At 36.2% G+C, this 18,703-nt stretch overlaps 1 protein-coding gene across 1 annotated transcript in view; it reads right to left on the reverse strand.

Moving 5' to 3' along the window:
* The window catches only part of PRUNE2 (prune homolog 2 with BCH domain), a 107,461-nt gene that overhangs the window by 71,979 nt on the left and 16,779 nt on the right, over positions 1-18,703 (reverse strand). Inside the window, exon 8 of the mRNA XM_086771346.1 lies at positions 18,058-18,152. Coding sequence (XP_086627472.1) covers positions 18,058-18,152 — 95 coding nt within the window. The remainder of the gene's footprint in view (positions 1-18,057; positions 18,153-18,703) is intronic.

The raw sequence follows: 18,703 nt of genomic DNA on the forward strand, positions 1-18,703 counted from the left end.
ACAGAGGAGTTGGCATACAGTAAGCAAGATACCAATAAACAAGCTATTAAGTGGGTACTGTTTGTGGGTAGCGTTAGGCAGCCACCTTACAAAAAGGCACCTTTCACCCATCCTATAAATGTTCTCCCGAGTAACTGGCTTATAGTAAACGTCAACTACAGTCAGGTTCTGTAGATTCACATTCTGCCTCTGTGCTTGCTAATCTCTGTGGTCTGATAAGCACTTAGCTGTCTCAAGTAACCAGGAAACATAGAAGAATCTTCACCTTTTCTTCAAGGAGTGCCTTGACATTCGTGGAACTTTACATGGAGAGCCACCAACTTCTCTTCCTAGTCCTTCCAATATCATACCATCACTTACCACTTCTATTTAGTTTACTCTGGTTTTTCACATCCATTCTTCAAAGCATAGCTTTTAGCAGAAGCTTTCGTGCCAGAAATACTAAAATGTTAACAAAAATATTATTTTTCCCAAGATACAACGTCCAAGGTCTAAGGCCTTTTGTCTCTCCTCATGTTTGCCAAGAGAGTTACGGTCAGATTGACCTTGCAGCTGATAAAGGGAAAATAATTAGAAAGCACAATCTAAATGTGATCAAGTAAAATACTAGTACTTGTAAAATGAAATACTTTCTATCTCTAACCAGCTAGATTTGAGTCAGACTGAGAAAAAATCCACCAATGAGATTAGACTGTAAACCCCACAACGGATATTTATGAACCAGCTGGCATCAAAAATAGACAAAATCACCTCAAGTCTGACTCCTACCGCTTACTAGTTACTCACTCATACCATACTGGAAAGAGCCTATTTTGTTGATGAGAACTAGTGATACTTTGGAGCGGTCTATGCAGAAGAATACAAGAAAAAAATATTGATTCAAGACTGATATTTTTGTCATTTACAGGTGGACTCTCCTATTCTACACAAGGACCTCCTGCTTGTATATATGCCATTGAATATCTTCCATTGGTTTTAAATGAGAAATTCATAAATATATAGAAGAAAGTTCATTTATCTGTCAGTTTTGGAACTCTGAGAAACTGCTTGAACTTGAGCTTCAAGTATTTACACATATGTCACAGTATTATTTAATTTTGTTGGATGTCGTAAAAAAAAGGTTGTCTCAACTTGTCCGACAAGTGCACAGTGTACGTGTATGTACTATCATGTTACTACGCAAAAGGTTTCCCAATGCCTTATTTTTTCTTTATCTTATCTATGACCTTTCCAGAAGCTTTGTTCAAGGACCTGGCACTGAGTTAGACATATTCTAAGATATCATCATAAGTGGTCTCTACATTAGAAAGTTAGGAAAGACTATAGAGTCTTGTGGCTTACTTGCCTTGGGTTGTCATGACACTGCAATGATTGGTGGATTTTCCACCTTTGTCCAAAAGGAAATTTTAAAGTTCAGCTAAAATCATGGCAAAGAAACCTTAAGACATCTAAAAGAAGGCTGCAACGGGAGATGATGCTGACTAATCTTCTCCATGAAGTTTCTTTTAAAACTCTAATACCTTTTCAAAGAACAGTGAGAAAATTAAAGTATCGTACTTAAAGAAAACACCTAAAAATTAGTAAAGGCAACACTCAGGTTTGAGGTCTAAACTTTTGCTTACTGTTAGAGCTGCTTGTGGAAACAAACTTGTTCAAAGAAATCTAATGTACTTTTTACTGTGTATGTACTGAGTATTTTATATATACTGTATATAACCTGTATGGATACTCAATATTTCATAATTCAACAGTGCCTCTAACTCTCCTAACTGATATCACTGTCACAGGAAAGCACAGCAATAGCCACAGAAGTAAAGGCTACATAGATGTCCAGAGAAATTCAAAAGTAGTTAAATAAGAGACTCTTTATATAAATAAAATATGAGAGTTATTAAAAACTTTCTTCATAGTGTTTTCCTCACAATTTTACAATAACTTAGCAGCTACATTCTCAGTTCTGGCACGCTGTGCTCAACACAGCACTTGCATCTTTATAGTAAGTATATAGCAAACATTCTGGCTGATGTGCTTCACCCACCAGTAAGTTCCCATGATTTAAGTTTTAAAGTACATCCACGCTCTGATATAACCACAGCAGGAACCAAGTAGTTCCTGCAAAGCTGTTTTGCAGGCTGGTTTTGGGACATATACCATACCTAGCCATCTCAATTACTCCAAGATAGTTAGAAGACATTTTTTAGTTCAAATTGCTATATAAAGAACTCAGAGTACTAAACTTAATTCTTGCTGCTTTTACAGGCTTCCCATAGGATCTCCAACATACCCTGCATCCTCCACTCTGTGCACCAGCTGGATCCAAGGAACTGTCAGTCAAATGATAAAACTACACAGATTCCAAAAAGAAACTGAAGATACATAGTGTTTGACAGATGCCTGCTCGAAAGCAATTCACATCACTTCACTACATAGTCGATGTAAGCTTACTCTTGGAATAGTTTTCTGTACAATAAATGAAGGGGATCGGGGGGAGCCAATGCTCTTTAGAGTTTTCCGTGCATGTTCGTTGTACTTTCAGTGCAGTACAGAACAGTATGCAAATATACCATAAAATACACATATAGAAATGCCATCTCTTCCATATAGAATATGTATTAAACTCTTTTTCTGAATAATACATTACATTGCCTTGTACTACTGAACAAATACTGCATTTCTTGCTGACATTGATGAATGAAGTGAGAATTATGCACGAGATACTCATAGAGGAGGAGATTAAGGGAGGTATTTTGGCTCAGTTCATAAATCACTACATGATCTTCCAGGATTCACAATGATCCATAAGAATAAAATCTCACAGAAGCTGCATGAAAACTGCGTAAGATGTGGTAGTCCCTCAGAGCTTAGATGTTATTAATACATATCTAGTCAAACATTTTGCCTCAATAGTAACAAATTTTTCTAATGCACAGTGGGAAATCTATGTCAAATATAATGAAAAATTTCTAACAATGTCAAATGGATGCAAAACTGGAGCAGAAAATATAATGTATCACCTGCTCTGGCTATCATAAATTGGTAGTCTTCAAAAGAAACAAACATCTTCAACATGTTTTAACATGAACCAAATATATGCCCTGTTTCCACCAGTCACCTGAACATAAAATACTTCTGTCTCACTGACAAGAAAGCCAGTCCGTATTTGTGTTGGCTTCTGTTAACTTCTCCTTAGTTATTTTTACTGAACAAATTATGCACTATTTATTTTATTATTAGAAACTCCTCCTAAGCTGTTCACAGAACTGTCTAAGGAATGGGAGGTAATCTACCACTGCTATCACCAAGTTAATAAATTCAGCTCTAGTTTTATTGTCATTGAGCATTATTCTAAGAGAGACATAAGTACAGTTAACTGTAATAATGTCTGATAACACTCAATCCTGATCTTCATGGAACTTATACTGAGTAAATATGTTCTGCATCATCTCTCAAACAAGTCTATATCCTGTGTTCTTATAAAAAAATACCCTCTTTTTTATATAAATGGAGCTTACAACATTGAGTAATTGGCTCTCCATTTACTAGGCCAGATTCTGATTTCAGTTATATCTCATGAGATGAAAAACAGCTCCAAATGCATTAATGTAAGTCACCGGTGATAATTTTAATTGGAGAAACACCAATACCAATGCTTTGAAGAGATACCAACGCATCTGATCAAACATCTTTCCAGACAGGATGAGTATCAATGTCTTTCATGTTTCTCCCTTTTTTTATTCTATATTATTTGGAGAATTGCTTAGGGCCTTTTGAATTGTTTGTATTGACTTATTTCACATAAATAAATGAAGAAAATATTTCTATATAGCAAGATATTTCATTAGAGAATGCAAAACAATGTCCAGGATCCTCATAAATACTGTTATGTCTGAAATGAGTTATCTCAGTAGTGACTTGGGCTCAGATTTATTGTACAGTTCATCAACTTCTCAGCATGCTGGATAATGAATATTTCATTTACATTGCTAATTGCCAAGCCATGGTTCCTTCAACCTTTAACCCTTATGCTTTATCACATTATCACCATATGTCAATATAATTGCATTTAACATTCCAAATAACTAACTTTTTCACGAGGTCAAGAGATCCTTTTTTTCAAAACTTTACCAGTGGGGTATCTTTTAAGCTACCAAGAAAACCAGAATTATACAGATATTTCAAAACTCGTGCAATTTTTTCTTCATGAAAAAAAGCTTCTATCTTCTCACTCAAAATAAGCTCTTTTCTATTAAAATTCACATTTGCCCATTGTAACTAAATCACTTCTGTAAAGAGCTTCAGCTTTACTGTCTGTGATAATGAAACACTATTAACTAAGACCCAATAAGAGATAACTTCTGTAGCGGCATGAGATTTTTACTTCTAGTTTTCTTTGATCTGTGGAATCATGCCGTTACTTCCACATACCATGTAATCTTGATCTTCATTCTGCTTTGCCCAAACAGTAAAGTATTTTACTGCAGGCAAAAGATGCCGCCCTAGGCTATGTTTGTGGTACAACAGCACTGCTACTCATCTGCTAACAATTACATCTTCCCTCAATGGCAACTGGACTGCATCTTACCTCTAGAATATCCTATGGACAATGCCAATTCACTCTGCACCTGAAAAACTCTTTCTTTCATTTGACTTTTACCACAAATACTTCTTTCAGCTCTGAAATCTGCATTGACAATAGCAAACTTTAAGCCAAATCATACTCAGAATAAGCTGTTCTGCAAAATGATTTACTCCTGATCATAGCAGAGTCAGTTTTACTGCTTCTGCACAGTCAAACTTAAGAGGAAAATGACACTCCTGGTTGGTAACAGTTATGTCAGCAGAAACCCTGGCCTCCCTCCATGTCTTTGAAACAGGAAACTTTGGCAAGGTGCCTTCTCAGAACAAGTCTGAATTTCAGAAATTTAGAAATTTATTTATCAAGATGCGAGTCACAAATCTAGCTGCAGCCTCACAGACAGAAATGAGCAACAAATTACATTAAAATAAAGAAGACACAGCTAGAGCTAGAATTTTACTAGAGATAAAACAGAGTGAGCCTAATTCACCTTCCAAGTAGCAAAAATTTCATGTTACACAGCAGGTAGACAGCTCCTATTCCTCACAGCTCACATGTTCCTTACATGAATGTGGTGCTTATACACACACATACACACACAAAAATGTATGGTACACACACAATACAGTGCCACAAATCAGTAGCGTCATCTCTAAGAATAATCCTGTGGCATAGTGTTGAAGCCCACAAGTTGGTGAAGCTTCAAGTTGGTTTACATTACACATCATACTGGTTTAAGGCTTTAAGTTCTGTGCCATAGTAGCTCGCTCTCCTCTTCTGCCATCATTTCATACCTCTTCTCAGACTCTTGGAATGTCCTCTCTGACCAGACACAAAATCCCTGAAAGCTGCTTTCTTTCAGTTGCTTCCACCATCCACTGCTGTAGAAACTTTGCCTGACTTTAGGCACAGAGCACTACAACATAATAACCATACTTTAAAAATTTTAAACCATGATTGACTTGTAAGCATACTCCTCTCTTGCAACTTGGAACTACAAAATAATAAGTTTTAGCACATCCTGCTGTTAGAATGACTCTCTAGCCAAGCTGTAGACAATTCCTTTTTCAAATCACCTGAAGTATAGACCTAGTAAACATCCATTTGTCATTGCCTGACTGATCATCTTCCTGGATGTCACAGAGAAGGACTGTTTCTGCTCCCTGCTAGCTTGAGCAAGACATAACCTTCAGACTTACCTATACATAAAACATGAGAAAATGCTGGAAGCAGAACCATAAAACCCCCTTGAATCAGATTAGGATCAGAAATGTATGTATTTTTTTCTTCAAAGTGTTTCAAAACATTAAATATATACAAAAAGGTTAAAGAAAATCAAATTCCATGTTACCACTGGGAAAGGAATATTCCTTCATGCACACCAGCTGAGACTCAGCACAAGTACTTCACCTAAAAGAATTTGTAAACATGAGGAACTTTTAGCAGTATATGTCAAACAGTGTGTTCCTACCACATTTAAGCATATTGTGGTTATCCATTTCCAGCTGCTTCTGTGGAGTCAAACTTTGTTTTTATGTTAACAGATAACATTATTATCACATTTTGTGAAGAACAGTGGCATCAAGCACAGATACCTCACTGACTGTGCAGAATACCATTTAAAAATATGCTTGTTTTTTGAGTCTTTAATAATGGATCAAAAATATAGCCAGATTCAATGCCACTTTACGTGTTTTCAGAATGTGAGTTCATAACAACTGAGTGCATAGTACACAAAGGATTCCTCATCACTTAATTTACTTTAACCTCCCAACAATTTCCAGTTGACAGCAGACACTGTAAATTAACACTTTTCTAAAATGGTTAAAGCATAAAATCCACAGAGTCTAAAATAGTCACCGATAGCACCTGACTCCAGCTGGCTGTTATTCACAGAAATTTAAGTGCGTAAATAGGAATCGGTACACTGACTCCTTTCACGGTTCTGCCCACCCAGGCATCTTGAAAATCTCACTTCGGATTTTACTGCTACACTGGCAGTACTAGAAGTCCACAGGAAGTGAGGCTGAGGTTTGACTTCTGAGTAAATATTGGTTTATACTACAAAACACAACTCCATTACCTCAGAGGAGCTGAGAAAGTGTAACTGACTGGAACACTGTAAACAATTAGGCTAATGATATACATGAAGGAAGAATTCATACTAGATGATAAAACAACCAAAATTTTCTATTTCTATATTCTACAAGTATTTACAGATTAGTTCATTAAGAAGATCAACAAGATGCAGCACACTAGAGGAGTATAAAATATTCAGTAATAAGCAGAGAAACAAAACTGGCCATTCCAGTTAACCTCTGCTCAAAAGATCGAACAAGGGGAAATAAAACACAAGTACAAACATACAAGCTGAATATGCATCCTGTGGATCTTACTGCCAATCTGTGGAGATCACGCTACGACAAACACGTATCAGGATCCAAATAAAAGAGTTTTATTTCACTTGAACTAAATGCCTGCAGGTACTGTAAATTAAGTATTTCCTCTTGAAGAGGTAGAAAAAATGTTGCCTACAGGAAATTATATAATGATTTTTCAATGCATGACTACTGCACTTTCTTCTAAATCTGAACCAGTTCTAAATCTGCACAGTTCTCAATTATTTGGCTGAATCCTCAGATCTGGAATAGGAATGTGCAGGTTTCTGGCTGGAACAGAAATTATCCAGACAGAAAGGAAAGTATGTGCATTATCAAGGTCTACTGTACCACCATAAAGCAGAGGGCAGGACTCAAACCACAGTCTTTTTAAAGCATTTTCTTTTGTAGCTATTTTCTGTTTGTAATTACAATATTAAGTATAACGGCAGCAATTTCTATTTTCAGAACAATGCATCTGCTTATGAAACAGAGTTTCTTTTGCTCAGATATGTCTGCTCCAAACTACAAAACCGATTTCTTTTGAAAAAAAAATATATTAATGCAGAGCCCCCTGTGAAAAAAAAACTCATTCCCTGAGCAGGAAGCACTGACAAAAGAGCACTCACTTGGGTTGCTGGTACATGCTCAGTACTTCGTGTTGTTCTCCAACGATTTGCCACACAGGCACGCGAAGGAATGGGGTTGACCAGGTTCTAAAGAGTCCTTGAAGGACTGTTACGGCTGTAAAGTCCCTCGAGGTAGAAGGTAACCCATCTTTCTCTAGGCCTCTAGAGAAAGCAAATGCATATGGAACAGTAAGAGAAAGCCCCAGGAACTCGGAGGAGATGGGAGGTTTTCAAAATATTGATGCTCTGGATTTCCATGGTTGTGAGTCCGGAGAAAAATCCATACCATTATTTATTTTATATCTCTTGCTTTGCCTGTTCCAAATCCTAGCAGTGGACCAGAGCATCAACACACTGAGGAGGCCCAGAGAAAAGCTGAAGCTCCCCGTGCCACAGCGAGAGCAGCAGTGTTTCCACCAACTGCCCTTCATGGAACCAGCATGGCCCTGGGGGCTCTGGCAGCAGGCCACAGTGGAGCAGGGAAGGTATAATTCACACGCTGCCGTGCAAGCTCCAGCACATCAGTCTCAGGGCAAGAAAAGTGCAGCATTTCATTCTTTACAAACTCCCAGCAGAGTGGCAAATACATATATACTCAGCTAAATGCCACAACTATAGGGGTTGAACCTGAATGTGTTTCAATCAGTTGAAAAAAAATTGAGTGGGGGAAGAATATTAATATTTTCATTGCCTTTTTTTTTTCTGTTCACTCACTGTGTGTTTACCATAAATTAGACCTGCTGAGAGTGTGATGCTGAGCAACCCATATGGCAAATACTCAACTGAGAAATGTGAAAGGAAAATCACTTTGTAGTTTCTGTATTATTTCTAGTCCCTTTATTTAGAAAGTCTTGTTTAATAGCAAATGCTCAGAAAAAACCCTGCTAATGCTATTTATATAGAGAAGAAAATATGACAAACTTGTTAAACCAAAACAGTACATTTTCAGTAGGATATGATTCAGTACATGATGAAATCTAACAAAAAAAAAAAAAAGTGCTTAACTCAGTGCTCAGTTGAGATGTTTGGTTTTAAAACAAAATTACAAAAGTTCTTGGTTGTACAATTGCCATTTATTCAAACTTATCCCTGAATCTTTCTTCAGCTAAAACAATCCACAGCTCGTGTAAGTCCATGGTGTTCTAACCACTGAAGAGTTGACCTAACAGTTCCCATTCTGCATACAAAATTAATCTGTCCCAGCCTTCTTCCCTTCTAGCCTGTGACAAAAACTAACAGAATGAACTAGCATGCGGATGTCTGGCATCCATGAAACCTAAAAACAATCAAATTCTAGATGTGGAATCCAGGCACAGATTGCTGACTATATCTCTCTGGCAATCTTGCAGTGGAGGAAAAAAAGAAGATTCGACTGCAAGAACATTCCCTGTGGACTCTGTTTATTCTCATTTTTCTGTTTCTATAAGTCTAGTTTTCCCCCTCTCTCGTTGCCAATTCATTGGAAATGTGGCTAAGAAAAAGGCAAAGAACAACAGCAAGACAGAAATGCTGAAATGCAGTCAGGTTACAGAATATCCAGTAGTGAGATTTGTCCTTCCCAAAAAAGAACCAGAACTGGCAATAAATAGATCTCAACTAATAGGTTTTGTTGGCAAAGACAGAATCCAGGGTAGGAGAGATTTTCTTTGACTGGTTTCATTGTTCATGCAAAGCAAGAAGAAAAACCATCCAGCAATGAAGACAGATAATTCTGCCAGATTCCCTCTTTAATTTCACTACTAACCTTACAGTCCAGTTTGACTTGAGCCAAAGAACCAAGCAACTCGTACTCAGATTCATTATTTATTTCATACAGATCTGACAATGAGATTCTCTCAAGTGTGAAAGTGTTGCATATACACTTTAGTTCCCCATCTCTACAATGCAAATACTGTGATTTTTCTTATTTCGGGAAGATAAAATAATCAGCTGTCATAGTTTTCATTCGGCCCCAATAAACTTTTTCCTGGTTTATATCAGCATAAGTGTTGCATTTATCTCGTGTTCGGAAGGAAAGTGGACTGTAAGAATCCTGGAAGACAGCTGTCAGATATGCATAAGGAATTCTGATACATTGAGAGCTACCCGATCACAGCTGAAGAAAGTAACCTGTCCTACCTTTTTTACTTAAACAGCAATGAGAACTCTGCGGCTTTGTATAAACCACAAGAATTACACTAGCGTCAGAAAGGAAAATACCTCCATAGCTAAGTGTTCAGTCAAAGCATGATTTTATTATTAACTACAAACCACAAATATGGAGAAAGTTACAAAACTCAAATTGCTGAGATTTATTCTTCAGATAATTAAAAAATTTTAAAGCAGACAGGAAAAAAATAAAGACCTAAGACCTTGAACATTTCCTACTCTATCATAATTAATAAATTCAATCTGTACTTAGCAACTTTGGTTAAACATACTGTAATTATTTCAGAAATGGGTCCATTTCAGGACTAAAAATAATATATTCATATGTTGAATTTCTTATGGAGAAAAATACTATAAGTCTCTATCTGCAAAGCAGTGCAAAATTACCTTGAATTTTCATTTGATACTTTATTTATCAAGTCTATAAAACATATTTTTAAATGGTCAAAAAGTAAGATGTTGCAATACTTGCTATATACACGGGAGTTCTGAATGTCAGTTTTTCTAAGGTCAAAGAGTCTGCAGGTTAGACTTAATCTGTATTCACTCACATACAAAAATAAAACTTGCACAAGCAATCTAGCTATTCAGTTGCAGAAGAAACTATATTTTTTTTCTGTTAATAACATGCAGCAGCTTTATGATGAAAATGGCATTTTGTTAGAGATGCACAGAAGCCGTGAATAATTCTGAACACAGAACTGGTGATCTTTCTGAGAAAAACTTTGTCTCCTAGACAAAGAAAAATTACATTCTTTGGTAGAATTACAGCTGGTGTTCTTAGCTACTCTGAATTTGAGTACTCAAATAGGAGCTGAGGGCTTTCAGCTTGAATAATTTTGTACTTTTTTGATCCATGTTTTTAAATGAAATATATTTAAATGTATATAAAATGAAATAAACCCTGAAATTTTCACTCAGACACAACACTTGACTTCAAGTAAACCTGACAGTGTACGCAGTTACACAGGGTCTAAAGAAGTATCTTCATCCGTCATCATTTAACTAGAGAATGTAAATTCTGAAAAATCCTACAGAGCACTTAATGTAATTCAAAATTTAAAAACGTTCCTACATCTTAAGAAAGCTGATAGCTTCAGGACTAGGCTCCTGATATTTAGCAGAGGGTATAAAATTCAAGGGTGTTTGCTAAAAATACAGGCTATTGTAACATTCACAAGTGTCAAGCATTCACTTACTCATTCAGAAGATGTTTTAGGCACATGCTTTGCAAAACAGATGGAACAAAATGAATATTTCAGGACACAGGAAACATATTTTGCTGGTTTTCTGCCTCAAAAGATCACTATTCTAAATAAGTGTCACAATATTTTAAATGTGGTTTGTTTTTTATTTAATTTCTAAGCAAAAAAAAAAATACAAAAGCAGTCACCAAGGCTTAGAAATACTCTGCATCTCTCTGTTACTTCTTGTGGACAGAATTGCTGTCTTCTGTAGTAATGCAACACTAATACCAGCAAATCCAAAATAAGTTTTTTTACTTATAGCTGGAATTACAGTGTAATCTTAGATCAACAGTTTAATGTACTAATTAAGTTGTTTCCCACAAAATAGCCAAGGAAAAACATAAATTAAACAGCAGAAAAGAAAATTTAACTTCCCTGTAATATTCACACTGTTGTTATCCCTAACTATTTTCATTTCTTATATTCTCATGCATTATGGCCAGATATTAAAATATTAAATGTCCAAGTTAGGTTTTACACTGATATTTTTTAAAAGTACATTATATTTCACAGAAGAAACTCTTTTTATGCTGAACATTTCTCAAAACAGCACCTCCCGCTGTCAATGTCTATGCCCCATGAGCAGCTGAGCCGAGATGCTACTGACAAGAACTAGAAGAGTACACAAATGATAAATTAGTCAGCTTTGTAGAAGTCAGGAATGCAGTCCAATAATGACATTGTAGATGAGAGCATTTTATTTAGCTGAGAGATAGTGCATATTATACAGCTGTATTTCATAAAGAAATTTTCTTAATTTATTTAGAGAAAAACTTCATAAATGATACAAAAGAAAACACAGTTCATCTTCTTGAACAATGTACAAAGCACATTTTTACTGTAATGTCAGTAGATTCATCTAATGTCTATGGTTATTCCTTTAATAATTCTCATTTTAGTCTGTTTATTAACTTTTGAACCAAGATTGAACAAAAACAGTAAAGGGAAAATCATAAACAATATGATGGGCCAAATTTAGACCAAATTGTAACAGATTAAGTCTATCCAATTTCTTCAGACACTGAAATAAACTGAAATCCAACATATATACCACTGTAGATCTGATACCACTAGTATACCTTGCACGTTCTTGAAGAGATATGGCAAGTACAAAATCTCTGATGCTTCTGGTTTACTATGAGTTACGACAGCAGTATAGAAAAAAAATAATCACACCTTGCAAAAATAACAGTTGAATAAATAATTATTTAATGATTTAAGCACAAGTTGAATCGGACTGATTGATAATTATAATGGTCTTGGCCAGCTTTACAAGTTTACATTTTGCTCAAATTGCAAGGGACCATAACGAACACCTTGCCCGACACCCTACATGACTTCATGCAGAAACATCTCACTGAGTAGGGGAATGTTAGCTCATATCACCCCAACAACATCTTCTGGAAGGGATCTGGTCTTGGTTTTGAAACTATAAGCAATCCTGATAATCACTGTGATCAATGTCAGTTTTGCTGCCATTTGATTTCAAATGGTTAATTAGGAAGCACTTAAAACAGTCTAAGGCTTTCCCCATCAGTTTCCTTTCATACCTTTAGAGAAGAGTAACCAACCACAACAGAGAATTCAGCAGGTCTGCAGCAGCTCCCGACACCTTGGACTGTACTCATTACAACTGGGGTAGTCCAGCTCACTTGATGCACCAACACAACAGCTACCGTCCTCCAGAACACTTAGTCTGATGTTTAAACATGAGTACGGTATTTACATTAACACATGTTTGGCTGCATTACTCAATTCTATAACGTGATGACTTAAACCTCCTGATACTTCTAAAAAAGCAAGCGAAAGTATGTTCAAGCTTGGTGTACTATATATGTTATACATTTTCCTACAGGCAGATCTCACACACAGACATTTTAAGACCTTAATTAAGGTTGATTTATTTACAAATGGTATGTTTTCAACTCTCAGAAATGATGTATTTAATGTTTTATTTTTAAACACAATTAAAAAATAATATATAAATATATACATACTGCAAATGTAATACAGATAACAAATTCATTTAAGCCCATTTATGCACATTAGAGACACACCATGTGGCAGAAAGACTAGGACTACAAGAAGACCCCTTGGCGATTTATTTTATATTAATCCCTAATGGCCTCTTCTCATCTTTGCAAAAATATGCACAAAAGTCCAGACTATGCAGCCATTGAAATGAATGGTTATTTATTTGCTAAACGAGAACCCTATGTTTAATGTTCCTTAGACATAAGGTAGTCTGCAAAAGTCGCATTCCTACAGCTCCATACATCATTTATTTTACATACCCTAACTTCTCACAACAGGCATCAGAAAAATATCTCTGAACAGCACTGCTATTGTAAGTTGCTGAGAATTTTGTTTTCAATTCCATTACTGGAAGATTAAATGTTAACATGTTTACTTGGGGTTTTCTTCATATTTTGTTTTTATGGATTTATTTATTTAAATACATGGACCAACCTGATGCCATTTAAAATACATTTATATTTATACTGCAAGGAAAAAGTTCCCAAATACATAACTGTGGTCCAATCATTACAGGCAGACACCAAAAGTTCAAACCTTCAAACAAACATGTTATCTCACTGAACTATGTGCAATAGTCTACCTAGAACTTGCTGACATGCTCCAGCTTAGAGATTCTTCATTTGCTTTACAGAAGTACTAAAAGCACTGTTTTTCACAAATAAAACTGTCCAAACTAGTAATACAGGTGCACGCCGCACTACTACTACAAAACAGTCTGAAAATTAAACTGTTTCTCTGAGATCAGAGTGTTTATTCACTAGGAAGCAGATCCACTGTGCACCCAAACGTTTATAAATTTCCTCAGTTTCTGTTGCTGGAACAGCCATTGTGAGCTTCTCAGAGACACAGAGCCACAAAGATGAAAGCTGCTGCACGAGCCAGAACTTTCCCTTGGTACCATCCTCAGTTCATTTGGATGCTACCTAATGACACTCAAGCTCCCTGTGCCAGCATGAACTTCCAGGTCACTATCTTGGGGCAACAACACTGGACAGCAGCCTCCACTGAGGCTCTGACATTTTCTCTGAACCTCTTGGTTGGCACCTAGACAGAGGTGGCTCCAACCTTATAATACTAAAAGACTACACAGCCTCTACAACCTGGAAACTGTCTTTGTAAAGTATTCACATACCATGGCTAGAAACAAGGACAAGAACCTCAACAGATAGTTCAGCCTCCAGAATTCCCTTGTCTGTGATAGTCAACACCTGACAATCACAGACTAATTGCCTTGCTTTCAACTGACCACCCTGCTGCTCCCTGGAGAAACTTGGTTGTCTATCTTCCTACATTACTACAAGTTCTGTGAGCAGTTACAATAAATTTTCATGAATCAAAATGTTAAGGACTTAGTCCAACAAGCACATTATGAAGCTACAGTATCATGAGCCATTTCAACTAAACTGAACACTCATGAAACCTGGATTGTTCTGGTGCAGTCGTCTTAAGAAAGCAGAGAATAGAGTTCAGTTTACAAAGGAAATATCCATTCCTCAGGGAAAAAACTACTTTCACAGAAAGTCACATTGAGAAGATATTTCTCATTTCCAAGAGAATTCCAGCAGAGAACAAGCAAAATATACTCTCCGGGTATAATGTAACAGAAATTAACTGTAACGCATGCACTGAATTTTGCTACCATATCCTATGAGTAATCATTATTATGACTTGGGGAAACTTTCCGGCAAAGGCAACAAAAATAACTGTGATCTAGACTGTGTCACTTTTCTTTTGTTGCTCTCTTGAAAAAAATGCTGCTATCCATGTGAAACCCAAGTAGCATACGCGCTGGCAGCCAGTCACTGGAGACATAGGTCTGATTTCAACTGACAACTGTAATGCCACCTAAATCCAGGAAGCCCAGAACCAAAGGAGGTTATCTCAAGAAATACAAAGCTGCATATGGACTCTTACAGAAACCTAAACACATCCACATGAAACACCTCCCCTGCCTTTATCACTAAAGCAAACATCATCTAGTTCTTTAACATCTGAAAGATTCTCTTTTATCAAGACACTTTAAAAATCAGTCAGTTAACAACCACTAAGTGATAGACAATGGATGTAAATCACACACTGGTGATTGATACCAGTATGTACATACAAATAAAGCATTGAGATACTGAGATCAATTGCACTTCTATTTTTGCATTCATGTCTGTCTTCATGAGAAACTGGAGAGCAGGAGTGTACCTGCATGTGTCCTACATGCCTGAGTACTCCTATGCAATAGTAATAGAAGCCATTATGAGCATTAACTCACCATTGGTGATTTATTAGTTACCATAATTTCCTTTGTTATAAAGTACAGAACTTAGAAAACATTCCCACAGGTACTAGGACATTTGTAGCAATACTAATAAAAATAGGGTTTACAGTAACCTATCTAACAAAAGCTTCAATTAATTCAAATTCACAGCACAATTACGAAATAAAAGATTAACATCCTCAATTTCAGAGAGGAAACTGAGGAAATTATTTATTTACTTAACATAGGAAATCAGCAGCAGAGAAGGGAAAGGAACTTAGTTTCAGATCAAGACTTTGTTAAAAAGAGCACCCACCATCTCAAGAAGAGATAATGTTTTTCAGAATCTACTTTCAATAAAGATCTGTAAAACTTGCCATAAAAACAGAAATAAGGAAAGCTTAGAATCATTCGAGTATCTGCTATTAAGCTGTGACACTTGTCAGCACATCAGACTAACTGATCTCTGTCTTTACTATTGTGAAACTCTGACTGAACTCAGAGCTCGGGTGTTGAAGTGCACACTTTCACTCTCCATGGTAGACATGCACGATACGCATGTAGGGAACGCACGCTTGTGAACAGCCATCCTTGGTCTTGGTAGTGGGTCTGCCACCCACATGGCAGACCACTGAGCCAAAGCAAACAATCAAGCCTATAAAAAGCACTTTAATGAAAGATACTTTTGCAGAACTGTTGATTTTTAAAAAAAAAACAAACCTAAAAATTGACCGTTTGAGACTTCTGAAGAAGCAAACACATTTGAGATTCAACACCCGCAGCAAAGCCAAGCCTGTTCTTCATGTTCTCTTAATGTTTAATCAGGCAACATCTGTAGAGCACTTTGAGGATGAATAACAAATTACCATTATTATCGCTAAGAAAATCCTGTAGCCATCCAAGTTTGTGTATTCTAAGTTCATAACAGAAGTCTAAACTGAACAGACAGGTCTGGACAGTTTTGTCTGTAGTTCCTTTATATGTATTATGTTTCTCATACTGGGTGAAGTAACTAGCGCAGAATGTCATCTCCCTTGCCATCATGCAGACCATATAATCCCTGGCTCTAATAAGAGCAAGCAAAAAAGGTCTTTGCTGGTCAAGGACTGTAAATCAAGGAGTTCAGAAAATTTTTTAATCTAATGCAGTAATGCTGCAAATGTGAAACTGATGTCCATCCCAACTGAAATTAAGAGTCCTTTTAGTACAACGTATGACTTTGTAAACATTATAACTAGAAAAAAGCAGTTACACCCCTGAAAAAAATAGCTCTTTCTGAAGCAAACTATTCACAGTAGAACAATAGTTAGCAAAAGGTGAAGAGAGATACCTGTAACTTCCAGAAAAATGCCATCAAAAATGCTAGTAATAAGATTACTTAATAGATTTGGATTGAAACTCATCTAATATCCACAAAATACTGATCAATTTGTTCTTTTTAGATGCAACTGAATCGCCTTTTTCTTCCACAATGGCCACTAGATATGTTCTAAGAAAAATAATTAATAAACATTCATTGCTTAATCATCAGATCCTGACACTCCTTGAACTAAGTATGTCAGCATCAAGTGTTATACAATCAGTCAAAAAAGTTTGAAAATTTGCCTGCTCTTAGGAGTATGAAAACCTACTGCTGCCAAATTCAGTTTGTGCACCACAAACTCCTTCAACCACAAAAGCACTTAATTTTTTCGTAAAATGCATCACAAAAAGACATAGAAGAAATCTTACAGAATATGCACAGGGAAGAACTATTCAAGTTATTTTTTTTTAGTACCATTTGGGGTAAAATAAAGTTTTGATTAAAGTGAAATGCAAAGGTAGAAGATGAAAGCTTCTTTTGCATGCCAAATACTTTTGTACAGGTGACCTTCAGGCAAACAATGAGATTGTAAATTGCAAGTATATACTATGTAAAAGAGCCTCTTTGTTGTTGAGATTTTCTTCAATCTATTTAGTTCTACTAGTGATCAGTATATCCGTATGAACCTTCCATCAGAAGTAATACTGCTAGGTTATACTTGTTTAGTGATCTAAACATTAATACTTTTTAAATAAATATTTTTACATAATAGCCAGTAACATCTTTATCTACCTCAGGTCAAGGTAAATAGCTACTGACATCCATAACACAAATCATCTTGGAATAATGATACAAAACATACTACCGAAGAGTCTTCCCTCAGTAATTGCAAAATGTTTAGCAATGGCCAAGAAAGAAAACTCAAGCAGCTGCTTTCAGGCTGTCTCAGGGATACTCATAAAGACAAATCTATAGTTTTGATCCAAAAGATCAAAATTCTAGGGGCTTCTGCCCCATCGAGGTCATTTTCATTTAGGCAATACGGCAACGGACACACGACACTATACAGTTTCAAGGTACGTTTCTAGAAGGCATAAAAGAATATCCCCTCCTCTCAAAATGCCAAGAGTGTTAGAGCAGCTTTATAAATTGTATGCCACACTGTAAGTAAAAGGTAGGACAAAGTCCTAGTTAGTAACTGTCTAGTGAAGTACAAGAGGAAGCTCACACCTTCAATTCACCCAAAGGCTGCAATTTGCTGATGCCGTTGTTTTAACACAACACGGTACAGACTAACGGAAGGAATAATCAGATGCATAATAATGTAAGTCAGACTAAAAACAGCTACTGCTTCTCTCAGAGTTAATTAAATCACTAAATTCTGTTCATATATAATCTTGAGAAAATAACTGGCTCAAAATCTTTGTTAAAGCACCGTCTCCATATGCAATAGGTCTGTTTACCAACAACATTCTTTAGGTTTCCTCTTACCTCTAGTGTCATGTATACAGTGCTAATTGCTACTTTGATTTCTCCATCTGAAATCTCCTTGAGGTCCTTCAGCATAACCTCCTCAATACTTACACCTGTTTGAGAAGAGAAAGGAATTTCAATACATACAAGTATCTACAGCTGACCAGATGCAGCAACATAAACAGCTTAGGCCTTAATGTTGTTAAATACTATGGTATTTATAAAATATTCAGAAGCAAAGCACTGAAGATACTCTGCAAACATAAAGTCATTCAGCCTTTCTGACCTTCCTCACAAATTGGTATCAACACCAATGAGTTCTTCTTACATACATCAAATGGCGAATGAAGAAACTAGGTGTTTATGTGCCATAGAAACAAGCACATAGTGTCATCAGAAATAACAGTGTAAAACTGGAATTGCTTCACATTGCAACCAGGTAAGTACAATGTATTAAAAACCCACATGACTAAGTTTCTCAAATGCGAGATGTCTCTCTAAAATGCTATGAAGATTTGCAAAATCAATATATATAATGGATAAGAACATGGTCATATCACACAATCAAAAAATACACATATGACAGGCAAATGTCTATATAAAGCAAGATGCAAGCCACTTACTTCAGTGTAGGGTGGCAACTAAAATGTCCACAGACTTTTAA

The sequence above is a fragment of the Chlamydotis macqueenii genome, chromosome Z (assembly GCF_036417535.1).
Source record: "Chlamydotis macqueenii isolate bChlMac1 chromosome Z, bChlMac1.mat, whole genome shotgun sequence".
Taxonomy (NCBI): Eukaryota; Metazoa; Chordata; class Aves; order Otidiformes; family Otididae; genus Chlamydotis; species Chlamydotis macqueenii.